The sequence below is a fragment of the Pteropus vampyrus genome, unplaced genomic scaffold (assembly GCF_000151845.1).
Source record: "Pteropus vampyrus isolate Shadow unplaced genomic scaffold, Pvam_2.0 Scaffold42, whole genome shotgun sequence".
NCBI lineage: Eukaryota > Metazoa > Chordata > Mammalia > Chiroptera > Pteropodidae > Pteropus > Pteropus vampyrus.
In genome coordinates, this window is record NW_011888823.1 from 3,850,786 (window position 1) to 3,862,435 (window position 11,650).

Genomic DNA, 11,650 nt, shown 5'->3' on the forward strand with positions numbered 1-11,650 from the left:
AACTACATCTTCCAGAAGCCCGCGGAGCGGACAGGGGAGAACTACTCTTCCCAGGAGACCCGGAGTCGCGCACGCTCGTTTGTTTCGCTCCTGTCGGGGGCGGAGTCAGGCCGGGCGGAGTTTGGATTCTCCCTGCCACGCCCCGTCCCCGGCTCCCATCTCTGCCCTGTGATTGGTGAATAAGCGAGCCAACCCCCTTCCCTACTGGCCGAGCGGCCGTCGCTCTTGCTGTCGGGGAGTCGCCTACGCCTACTTCCTCTCCGGGAGGAGGGGCTCGAGTTCCGCGTCGTCGCGCAGAGCTGACTCTGGGAGGCGTTTGGGCCCAGAGAAGTGGATCGGCCGCTTGCGCCGCATGGAGTCCGAATCGGAAAGCGGGGCCGCTGCTGACACCCCACCACTGGAGACCCTAAGCTTCCATGGTGATGAAGAGATTATCGAGGTGGTAGAACTGGATCCTGGTCCCCCGGACCCGGGTGAGAATTGGTGGTCCTCAGGCCATGGGACAGAAGGCGCGCACCCCTAGCCTCTGACCCCTGCTTCTCCCCCCGCCCCTCCACGCTCCACCGGTCATTCCTACCGACCTCCTTCGCCTTTCTCCCTCCCCCCACCACACTTAGTTCTCAGGCCTGGCCGGGGTAGGGGTTCCCTTGACGCCTCCCCCGGCCCTTCCCCTCACACACCCCCCTTCCCGTCATCCCCTTGGTCCTCCCTTTCCACACAGTCGTAGGCCAACTCCAGGTATTCAGACCTATCCCCTGTCCCACGCGCCCCCTCCTCCCTGCTGCATCTTGCCCCCGCTTCGTCCTATCCGTCTGGCCTCACCTTACCCTCTTGCCACATGACCCACCCCAGCCCCAGGCCTCCCCACACTATACCCATTCCTCTTACTGTTTGCCGAGCCCCATCTTTTAACCCTCTCTCCAAAGCAGATGATCTAGCCCAAGAAATGGAAGACGTAGACTTCGAGGAAGAGGAAGAAGAGGAAGAGGGCAACGAGGAGGGCTGGGTTCTGGAACCCCAGGAAGGGGTGGTAGGCAGCATGGAGGGCCCAGACGATAGCGAGGTCACCTTTGCATTGCACTCAGGTAGGTCTCTGAAGAGATCCATGGTAAACTCAGTCCAGGCAGGCATTGGAGCATTGCATATCTTCTGTGTACAGAGCATTATGAGGGATGCAGAGGAAGGAAAATACCCACCTTGCCCTGGAGGAGCTCACAGGTAGGGGTAGTATGAGGGAATTGGCTCCTGGGGTCCGCTGAGAAACCTGGGTTCAAATTCTGCTTCTGCTACTTAACAGTTTGATAAACTTATGTTTATCAACCTTTCTGGGTCTTAGTTTTCTTTTAAAAAGTTACCTTGGTGTAAATTAGATGTTGTAGTCTTTTTTTGAACATATTTTATAAAATTTTTAAGTGCTGGCTCTTAATAAGAGACCGATAACAATGATGCTCTTTCCTCCCTGTTTGTACCTAGCCTGGTGGCATCTCATGCTAAGAGCTGTAAGCCTTGCACATGTGCCCTTAGTGTAGGGTGGTGAAGGGAGCAGCACTGTAGGGGCATCTGCCCTGGAGAAGGACTTGGAGCTTGGCAAGCTTGGGGAGGGATTTCTCCAACAGCCTGATGCTTGAAACTTAGAAAAACTTGGATGCACTCTTCTTTTCCAGGAGGAGACATGTTGCTTTGGGTAGAAGGGGGTGGGCTTCCTGCAGGTCTCAAAGGACAGAACCTTAGTGGGAGCCATATTTTCTTACTTGTGGAATTTCTTTTGGGACAGCATCTGTGTTCTGTGTGAGCCTGGACCCCAAGACCAATACCTTGGCAGTGACAGGGGGCGAAGATGACAAAGCTTTCGTGTGGAGGCTCAGTGATGGGGAGCTGCTCTTTGAATGTGCAGGTGAGGGGGCCTAGGTGAGGTTGTGTCCCTTTGGAGGTCTTAGGTGGCTAGCCTGCAGTGGTTGTACACCAGCTGCCATTTATTGACTTCCATTTTGTCAGCTCTGTGCTGGGCCTGAGGACCCCAAAGAAGAAGAATATAGTCCATTATGGACATAGGAGAGAGAGGCACTGATTGGGTAAGGGAGTCTGAGAAAGGCCTGAGAAAAGGCGATGCAGGCTGGCGTAGGAGTGTTTGGGGAGAGGGGAGGGTGTAGGTATTCTAGGCAGAGGTGTAGAGTGAACAGAAAGGTAAGTAAGACATAGGCCTGGGCTAAGCGAGGTTGTGGGGGGCAGCACTGTCTTCCCTGGGGAGACCTGGGCGCATTGGTTCCTGCAGCAGCAGTGAGTTTGGTTACCTGTTAGGTTGGAGCCTGCCCTTCCTTTTTTCACAGCTGGTCTTTTCAGGGGCCAGATACCTGGATCATGTGCCCCCAGCGCTAGGTGCCCTGATGTTTTCTTTCTGCTCACTTTTCCTTGAAGGCCATAAGGACTCTGTGACTTGTGCTGGTTTCAGCCATGACTCTACCCTAGTGGCCACAGGGGACATGAGTGGCCTCTTGAAAGTGTGGCAAGTGGACACCAAGGAGGAGGTCTGGTCCTTTGAAGCAGGAGATCTGGAGGTGAGATCATCAAAGTGGGATTCAGCTCTGGGGGGCCTTGGGTAGGGGGCGAGAGCTTGGGGGTCCAGTCCCACCTTTACCAGACCAAGCCATCACTGAGCTAGTGCACTCTCAAGGTATGGCAAGAGTGTCTGTGCCTGTTACCTAGAATGTCCCTGCTGACTCAGAAGCAGGGAGACCTTGGTGGGGCTCATGAGGCAGGCTCTTAGGTGGGATAGAGTGACAGGCCTCTCTGCTGACCCTTCCTTTCTGCCCAGTGGATGGAGTGGCACCCTCGGGCACCTGTCCTTCTGGCAGGCACTGCCGATGGCAACACCTGGATGTGGAAGGTCCCGAATGGCGATTGCAAGACCTTCCAGGGCCCCAACTGCCCAGCCACCTGTGGCCGAGTCCTCCCTGATGGTGAGAGCAGCTCCCCTGAGTGTCCTTTCCTGAGTGCAGAGAGGTTGGACACAGGGCTACGTGCCTCTTAGGCTCCCTCGTGGGCCACAGCCGGCAAACCCTGAGCCTGCCAGGCCCAGTGCAGCTGCCCGTTTCCCTCTCTGAACTGGGTCTCCTCTGCTGGTCCTTGGGGGGCAGTGTCTGTTCCCTCACTTTCTTGTCTCCCTCCCTCGCTCTTTCATCCCCTCGCTGGGTGTGTCTGAGTGTATCATCTGTTCTTTCTTTGTGCCTCCTGCCCTTTAGGGAAGAGAGCCGTGGTTGGCTATGAAGATGGCACCATCAGGATTTGGGACCTGAAGCAGGGAAACCCTATCCACGTACTAAAAGGTGTCAAAAGGTGTTACCCTGGGCCTTTGTAGAGAAGGGGCTGAGACCTGGGGCCGGACTCAGAGGGGACAGGGTAAAGTCTGATTTATGCCCCTACTCCATCCTAGGGACTGAAGGTCACCAGGGCCCTCTGACTTGTGTTGCCACCAACCAGGATGGCAGCCTGGTTCTAACCGGCTCCGTGGATTGCCAGGCCAAGTTGGTCAGTGCCACCACCGGCAAGGTGAGTGGGACCTGGAGCCTAGCTGCGGAACTCTCCACTTTTGCCTCTTCTTCCCTTTTCTTATTCTTCACTTAACAGCCTTCTTTCCGTAGCAGAGGACCAAGTTTCCATGCTCTTCTCTGATCCTTTCCTCTGTCTCCTAGGTGGTGGGTGTTTTCAGGCCTGAGACTGTGGCCTCCCAGCCCAACCTGGGAGAAGGGGAGGAGAGCGAGTCTAACTCAGTGGAGTCCTTGGGCTTCTGCAGCGTGTGAGTGTGAGCCAGGGCCTCGGCCTGGAAACAGGAGGGGCTGGGGTGAAGAGAGCTTAGGGAGGGGCCTGGGTTTGGGGGACCAGGAAGGAGTGAAGGGCACTTGAGCCCTGATCCCTCGATGGGCTCTGTGCTGCTCTCTTCTACCCAGGATGCCTCTGGCAGCTGTCGGCTACCTGGATGGGACCTTGGCCATCTATGACCTGTCTACGCAGACCCTTAGGCACCAGTGTCAGCACCAGGTACAGGCAGCCTCGAGCCACGGCCATGGCCATGGTCTTGGGGAAGCCCAGATCTTTGGGAGCATCTACCCCAGACCTGGCTCCCGTTTGGTCCTTCTCTGTGGCCCATCCTCCCTCCCTCCGTCCCTCTGTACTCCCCTTCCTCCATGGGAGTTGGGAGCAGATGCCTCTCATCTCTCCCACCCCTGACCTCCACCCTGCTTGTTGCACCCTGGTGCAGTCGGGCATTGTGCAGCTGCTGTGGGAGGCAGGCACCGCCGTGGTTTACACTTGCAGCCTGGATGGCATCGTGCGCCTCTGGGACGCTCGGACTGGCCGTCTGCTGACTGACTACCGGGGCCACACAGCCGAGATCCTGGACTTTGCCCTCAGCAAGTAAGTGAATTGGGCAAGGGCTGGGGTCTCTGTATTTGGAAGGTGGGAATAGCACGTGGGGGGCCACAGGAACCTGGGGGTGTGGGAGGGGCTTCCTGAGGGAAGCTGGGACCCAACGCTAGGTGTCTGCTTGCGAGGCGGGAGTGCTGGGAAGCCTGAGGGGGTCGAATGACTGTGACCTAGGTCTCACACTTCAGTCATGACACTGAGGGGTGGGAGTGCTCCCCCCGTGCTGTGGTTCTTCTCTCATCCCCTCACTGGTTGCTGGCTTCAAGTGTATTCACTCAACATGGGTGTGTCAGCCTAGTGCCAGGCACTAAGGGTCTAGAATTGATGTGCTGGAGGAGGCCACATGGGGCCCCCTGGGCAGTGGGCTTGGGCCTGGGCCCCAGGTCCCCCAGTCCCTTTGACGTGTGCTTTCTGTCCACAGAGATGCCTCCCTGGTGGTGACCACGTCAGGAGACCACAAAGCAAAAGTATTTTGTGTCCAGAGACCTGACCGCTAGTGGCTGCAGCCTCTGCTTTGTGTCTGGTGTCGAGGGGTGAAGGGAGACCCCTCACCAGCAGAGGCAGCAGGAGGGTATGAGGGAAGAGGAGGGGAGGGGCCTCGGGCTACTTTCCAACCCCTTCACACTGATTTGCCCCTTCTGTCCCTTTCTTCTCTTAAAAGACCTCCCTCTGCCCCTCCCCCCCTCACCCAGACCTGGTGGATTCCTCAGAGGGAGGTTCACACCTCTTTCTCTTTCACTTTCCTTTGCTGGCGTGAGTCATGGGGTACTATTTGTATGTGGGCAGTAGGTCTTCGAGGTGCCCGTCCTTTCCCTTCCCAAATCTCTGGGGATGGAAAGGAGGAAGAGAGATTAGTTACAGATTTTAAAAATGTAAATAAAATATACTTCCCAGAGACAGTATCTGTGTGGAATTTGTGGCAGCCGGACCTGAGGAGGAAGCAGTGAGGGGCATGCCAGGGTGAGGCCCCACCTCCCAATCTGCTGGCTTTCCAGCTCAGCTCACCCTCTGCCGATGGCATGGCCTCGCCTACAGTGGCCGGCCTATCCAGGGTTGGACTCTCCCTCGATGCCCATCTGGCTTTAGGTTCTTTCCACAGCTGTTCTACCTGCCTCTCTCTTTCTGCAATATGGAATGAGATACCAATAAACTGGGCCAGAGGAGCTTTATTTGGCCAGGGTGGGGTAAAAAGGGCAGGGTGTCTGACCCAGGGGTGTGGGGACAAGTGGAGGTGGGTTTGGTGGCCGAGATGGATGGATGCTTCTAGGAGGAGTGAGCAGAGGTCCATCCCCTAGTTCAAGTCCAGGTCCATGCTGCTTTGGCTGCTGGTGCAGTATGCAGTGCTGGGGCCAGGACTGCCCGGAGAGGCTCTTCGCCGTAGCATCTGTAGCCACCTTTGGGCAGCTGCCCTCCAGGGAGCTGTGTAGCGCTGATCACCTAGCCCCATGGCTACGGGCACAGCTGCTGCACTGGCACTGCCCAGTGAGGTGAGGGACAACAGTGTTCCAGGTCCCAGTGGTGGACGCTGCTCATAGGCCAGGACTGAGAGGAGCAGGGTGATCACATAGGGCCCCCAGCACAGCCCAAAGAGCAGCGTGGCTCCAGCCTGTGCCCTTGCTTGCCTCCAGGTAAGGGCCCGGGCCAGGGCTGAGGGTGCCCCTCGGCATACTGCCCGCTCCAGCCTGCAGATGTCCTGCAATTGGCGGTGGGCAGTGGCCAACACGCAGGCTGAGAGAAGGGCGGCGGCACCCACAGCAGGCAGCAGCAGCCCGTAGACTTCCAGGTAGAGGTAGGGGGCTGGGAAGACAGCCTGGGAGCTGCAGTTGGCCCCAGGAGCCCAGTGGTTCCACCCTAGAGCGGGCAGGCTGGCAAAGAGCAGGGGTGAGGCCCAGGTGAGGAACAGGGCCAGCCGAGTGCTCCCACGGGGCTGCAGAGGTCGCAGCACTGCCATGTAGCGTTCCCTGTGCACCAGCAACAGGTTGGCGAGCAGGGAGAGGAAGGAGAAGTTGGGGGACAAGTAGAAGAAGAGACAGGACCAGTAGCCTCGGCGGCTCTGGCTCCACAGGCCTGGCAGCGCAGGCAATGCCAGACCTGTGAGCAACCCGGCCAGCAGCAGGCTCAGGAAGAAGCAGCCAGCAGGTGGGCTGCGCAAGTGGCGGTTCCCAGCGATGCCCACGGCCAGGAGCAGGTTGGCCATGACGATGAGACTTGCCAGGACCAGGGAGAGCTCCAAGGTCCCCTCGGGAACAGCACTGGGCACCTCCTGGGTGCTGTTGGGTGTCATCTTGGGACTAGGGACAGGGGAGGCCTGGAGCAATTGCTGGCATGCCTGGATGGAAGACGGGGTGACCAGAGTTAGGGTGGGGCTGCAGGTCACTGTCTTTGGTGGGGACTGCACATTAATCTAGAGGTTGCAGACCAGTGGACTGTAGGCCATATCCTGTTTGCTGATACACATTTTTTTTTTTAAATTAATGGCAATTAACATTTACATAATTTCTATTTTGCATTTCTCTTAAGAAATGTGTGGCAGCATGTATGTCCTGTATGGGGTAGTGACCAGCTGGAGCAAAGCAGCAGCTGCCTTTGGAGAGGTCCCTGCAGTCCCCATCAGGCCACTTCACCCATTTCTGTTATCTGTCTGGTCCCTTCTGGACAGCTATGTTTAATGCCTGTTTAGTCTGAAAGGTGGATACACCCAGCCCCAAAGCATCTTGTTTATCTTTGCCTCCACCCACCGAAGACTCCAAATAAGCCAGCAGAGGATAGGGTCTGGCTGGTTTGTAGTGTCCTCTGGCTAGCCACAGTGGAGATTCTCCTTTGGGCTGGGGCTGGGGCCGGGGCCAGGTGCCAAGATGGAGAGGGGTCCCTGTCTTCAGATGCTTAAAGCCTGGTTGGCACCAGGGCATTAAGGATTGGGGGTGAGGGGCGGGCAGGAGTGAGTCAGAAGCGGGGCTCGCTGAGCACTCGAGTTATTGAGGAGGCCAGGGCAATGGATTGCAGCAATGGGGGCAGGGTGCCCTGTCCCTCGCACACCTCCCCCCATTCGCCCTTATAGCCCGTTGGTTACAGCTCAGTGAGCAGCCTCCGGGTAGGACTTCCAGCCCATAAACTTGACTCTTCCGGACACTACACTAGCAACAGGGCCCTTCCAGGGAACTAGAGGGAGAGGAGTTGCTGGGGGTGGGGGTGGGGAGTGGGGGGTGGAAGGGAGGATTGGCAGTGAATGTGGAGATGCCAGGGGCAAGGAGGCCCCCCAAACCCCCACTCCCTGAGTTGAAGCCAACTCCAGGAAAGAGGGAAGAGATGCTGCAGGACAAGGCCTGGCCTCTCTGTGGCTCTTCACTTGGCTCCTTGTTCTCAGTTCTCCAGCACCCTGGCCCCACTGCCACATCAGGGAATGGGGAGTGGTCTTGGCCCCTGTGGTAATTTCTGCTTTTGTCAACAGGTGAGCAGTTGCTGTTGCTAGGATTAAAGTCAATAAGGAAAGGATTCCTACCTGCCCCCTAACCTGGATGGGAGGATCAGAGGGCCTATGCCACCCCGAGCTCAGGAGCTGCCCCTTCTATTCAATTCCCTGGGGCCTCCCGTCTGCCGTATCCCTTTCCCCTCCCCGATTTCCTCTTCCTCCATCTTCCCCAGTGTACTCTCCACTCAGGACAGCTTTCCTCCTCAGCAGCCCTCCAGTTTCTGTTCCCCTTCATTCCTGCATGCTCCACGTTATTAAACTCCAAAGCGCTCAGGGTCCTTTACCTCAAACCTGGCCCTTGGATCCTGGGCTGGAGCTCCAGCCCTCCCCTCGAGTTGAGTCCTCCACCCCACCTCCACCAGGGCAGCAAGTAAGGCAAAGGTCAGCCCTCAGGGGCAACTTCCCAGTGGTGTGTGGGCAGTGTGACCCCACACCGCGTACCCCGGTGCCTCTGGTGGCTTGAGCTGGGTGCAGTGGCCTCTTTGGGATTTGGGGCTAAGGTCTCCAGATGTGGCTACAGCTGGAAGGAGGGTGTAACTACTCACATGGCTGTTGGACACAGGCGTTGCTTGCCTAGCCTGGGCTTTCCTCTGAAGGTCAGGGAGCTGCCGTAGCCAGCCCTGCAGAGCTTCTGGACATGTCCGATGTCCTGGGTGGGCGGAACATGGTACCTCCACTCTGAGCCAGCAGGGACCTGGGCTCTTGGTCGATCAGGCTATGCTGGGGATTGGGTTCCTGGAAGGATGGAGCTGAGGCCCTGGGGCTTAGCCTAGCCCCGCCCCTGGGGGTGGGACCTGGCACGCCCTGAGCTGTAGCCACTGGGAGGCCTCTCTCTCCAGCTGTACCAGTGTTCCCCTTTTCCAGCCACTGGCCATAGCTTGCCACTTAGGTGGCAGATCTACTTCAGGTCGCCCAGCTTGGAGACCTCTTGCCTGCTATTTGCTTGCCTAAACTGAGAAACGCATCCCAGTTAATGATTTGGACTACTTCCCTCCACTTTCTGCCCCAGCTAACGCATTTACATTTTATGAGCCTTATACCCCTGAATGGCCAGCTGGCTGGCTGACAGCACATCCAGCTCCATAATTTTGCCTGTCTGTGAAAGAGCAGTGTATATGTAATGGTGGCAGTGGTGGGGTGTTTGGGGCCTGAGGATCTTCTGTTGCCTGATGGACCTTTCAGCTTATAGGGCCGGGTTTGCCTCCCAGAAGTGGGAGTCATTTCACACACTTCTCAACTACTTTGTGAGTCAAACTCTGGGCTACAAGGTACAAGTGGCTCTGGGGGTATGACCTTGGGCAAACTACCCCCGGGGCTCCATTTTCCCACCTATAAAATGGGACAAAGAAACCCATTCTCAGGGATAAAATATGTAACTGCATATAGCCCAGTGCCTGACACTTAATGAGTCTCAACACATGACTTCTCTCCTTCGTCTTCCACGATGATGAAGAGGTCCCAGCCAGTGTTGAAATCAGAAAGCCTGGCTTTGGATTTCAGAATGCTGGCTGGGGCCCTATTTTTTTTTCCAGCTGTGTGAATTTGGGCAAGTAACTAACATTCTTTTGGCTTAGTTTCTTCATCAATAAAATGGGGCTCACATTGTACCACCTATTGTGAAACTTATTGAGACAATGTGTGATAAAAAAGACTAAGCGCTCGGCATAGAAGCACTCAAGGGGAGGCAGCTGTTATGAACATTTTTAGGATTTCTGCTCTTCTCTGCATGTTCCTTGCTTCAGCCACCTGTCCCCTCTGAAGAACAAACTCCCTAGAGAAAGGCAGATAGAGAGCCTATGAAGAACAAGAGAGGAATGACATTTACTCTAGAGAAAATGAGGAAACTGGTATACTCACGCACAGCTTAATGGGGATGCATTCTAAGAAATGCACTGTTAGGCAATTTCATCACTGAGCGAACATCATAGAAGGTATTTATACTAACCTAGATGGTATAGCCTACTACTCACCTCGGCTATGTGATACAGCCTATAGCTCTGTAGGGGATGAAAAATAATTTTCCCTCTACCCTTCTAAGTTCTTGGCTGAGACAGCCCTGTAATAAAAGACAGATTAATAGGAGAAAAACAAACAAAAATTTGATAACATGTTTACCTCCTGTATACATGGGAGAGACCCAAGAAAACTGAGTAACTCCCCCCAAATGGCTAAAGCCATCGCCTTAAATACCAGTTTCAGCCTCAGACAAAAGATGTTGGGGGTGGCGGGAAACTCACAGCAAACAAGGGGAAGGTTGCTGTGCAGACTGAAGTCACTGTCTTCTGCACTGATGTTTCTAGAAACAAGGTCATCCCTCTCGTCCAGGTACAGGGAGACATCCTTACAAATGTAAATGTCTTTTACAAAGGCTAACTTCTACTTGGTTTTTAGACTTCTTTGAAATCTGCATGTTTCTTAAAATTAACTAGCCTAAAATAATCATTATGCCAGAGACATGTTTTAGGGTCACAAATTCTGTTCTCCTATAGCTCCTAGGCTACCACCCGGTACAGCATGTTACTGTCCTGAATACTGTAGGCAATTGGGACACAGTGGTATTTGTATAATGTGTTGCATTACAAAATCACGAGGAATAGGAATTTTTCAGCTCCATTATAATCTTATGGGACCACCAGTCTACATGCGGTCTTTCACTGACCAAAACATCGTTATGCAGTGCATGACTGTACAGTGAGAAGGGCAAATTCAAGGCTAGGTGGCCAAGAAATGTGGTGCCCTCATTTCTACCTTGTATCAGATATGGCTTTGGGGTGAGGGAGAGAGGCCAGTTACATTCCTTTAAGACCTGAATTGGGAGGAAACAGGCTAAAACTGTAGCAAGAAAGCTAGAGATGAGATGTTAGGAAAAACTTCCTTGCTTGGGAGCACGAATGGATCAAGCAAGGGGACTGCTGGGCTCTCTGGGAAGACCTGGGCTGAAGGGCTGGAGGAGTAGCAGTCAGGGAGCCTGGAGAAGCCGGACGTCCATTGAGACAAAAAGTGGGAAGAGGGAAGCATCGACTCAAAAGCATCCTCAAGGGAGATGCTAGGTGGAGGACACGGTTCCAGCAGACAGTCCTCGGCTCCATGCTGTCAGGCAGAAGTCAGAGGCTCTGGGAGAGTTCATCCCAGAGTCTGGACAGAAGTGGGTGTGTGGCCCTTCAGATACTGGACTGCCAGGAATAAACAGACCTCCTGTTCCCAGCCCTGGCCTCCCTCAAGCGGGATCTAGGATGTCTGTGTTTCTTCTTCACTGCTCTGTCTAAACACTGTGTGTGGGATGACGTGTGAAGGGGGACAGCTTTGGCAGCAGGAGCTGGGAAATCTGGGTTCTGTGCCCTGCTTGCTCAGCCCTTTCTTCCTTACCGGATTATCCAGTTCCTCTCTGCTCCTTCAAGCCCTGGGACTGACTCATGCCCACTTTCCCCTCTTTGCCCAAGGAGGGCCCTAATGCAGGTATTTTGTGGATGCTCTATTTAGCTGACTCTGCAGGCCCTGGTGCCCCAACCCAGGCCCCATTCTCCTTTCCTCAAGTCATCTGTATCATGGTGCCCAACCCAGACTGTTGGGGAACCCTTCTGGGTCTCCTTCAACCATTCAGTTCTCTTGGATATATGAATTTCTCTCTGCTAACCCTCACTGTGGAATGCATGGGCTGGAAGTACTAACTGGGTGAGTGGAGGCAATAGGGCATTGGGGCTTCCTTGGCCTCCTTGAGCCACTGTTCAATTCTTCACATAGACAAGAGCAGATAAGCCCTTG

General features: G+C 55.0%; 2 protein-coding genes across 3 annotated transcripts; one reads left to right on the forward strand and one right to left on the reverse strand.

Annotated features, from left to right (window-relative positions):
• The first annotated feature begins 233 nt into the window (after positions 1 to 233).
• AAMP (angio associated migratory cell protein) lies at positions 234 to 5,314 on the forward strand. Of its 2 annotated transcripts, none has more exons than XM_011358605.1 (11): positions 234 to 473; positions 927 to 1,085; positions 1,775 to 1,894; positions 2,416 to 2,555; positions 2,813 to 2,957; positions 3,240 to 3,323; positions 3,431 to 3,546; positions 3,690 to 3,793; positions 3,945 to 4,035; positions 4,256 to 4,410; positions 4,841 to 5,314. In XM_011358605.1, exons 1-11 carry the CDS (start codon positions 353 to 355, stop codon positions 4,914 to 4,916), a joined length of 1,311 nt encoding a protein of 436 aa, XP_011356907.1. In that variant the 5' UTR covers positions 234 to 352; the 3' UTR covers positions 4,917 to 5,314. The 2 variants fall into 2 exon arrangements, with proteins under 2 accessions (XP_011356907.1, XP_011356908.1); XM_011358606.1 differs by having other exon boundaries at positions 930 to 1,085.
• A 251-nt stretch (positions 5,315 to 5,565) lies between these two features.
• GPBAR1 (G protein-coupled bile acid receptor 1) lies at positions 5,566 to 9,933 on the reverse strand. Its single transcript, XM_011358607.2, has 3 exons — positions 9,859 to 9,933; positions 8,434 to 9,682; positions 5,566 to 6,748 (listed from the first exon to the last, which is right to left on the reverse strand). The coding sequence occupies exon 3, from the start codon at positions 6,701 to 6,703 to the stop codon at positions 5,711 to 5,713; it is 993 nt and encodes a 330-aa protein (XP_011356909.1). The 5' UTR covers positions 6,704 to 6,748; positions 8,434 to 9,682; positions 9,859 to 9,933; the 3' UTR covers positions 5,566 to 5,710.
• Between the last annotated feature and the right edge of the window lie 1,717 nt (positions 9,934 to 11,650).

Coding starts and splice junctions, on each gene's coding strand:
- GPBAR1 (XM_011358607.2), bottom strand. CDS start 6,703: ATGACACCCAACAGCACCCAGGAGGTGCCCAGTGCTGTTCCCGAGGGG.
- AAMP (XM_011358605.1), top strand. CDS start 353: ATGGAGTCCGAATCGGAAAGCGGGGCCGCTGCTGACACCCCACCACTG. Junction 2,556..2,812: donor TTGAAGCAGGAGATCTGGAG/GTGAGATCATCA, acceptor CTTTCTGCCCAG/TGGATGGAGTGGCACCCTCG. Junction 4,411..4,840: donor CTGGACTTTGCCCTCAGCAA/GTAAGTGAATTG, acceptor TTCTGTCCACAG/AGATGCCTCCCTGGTGGTGA.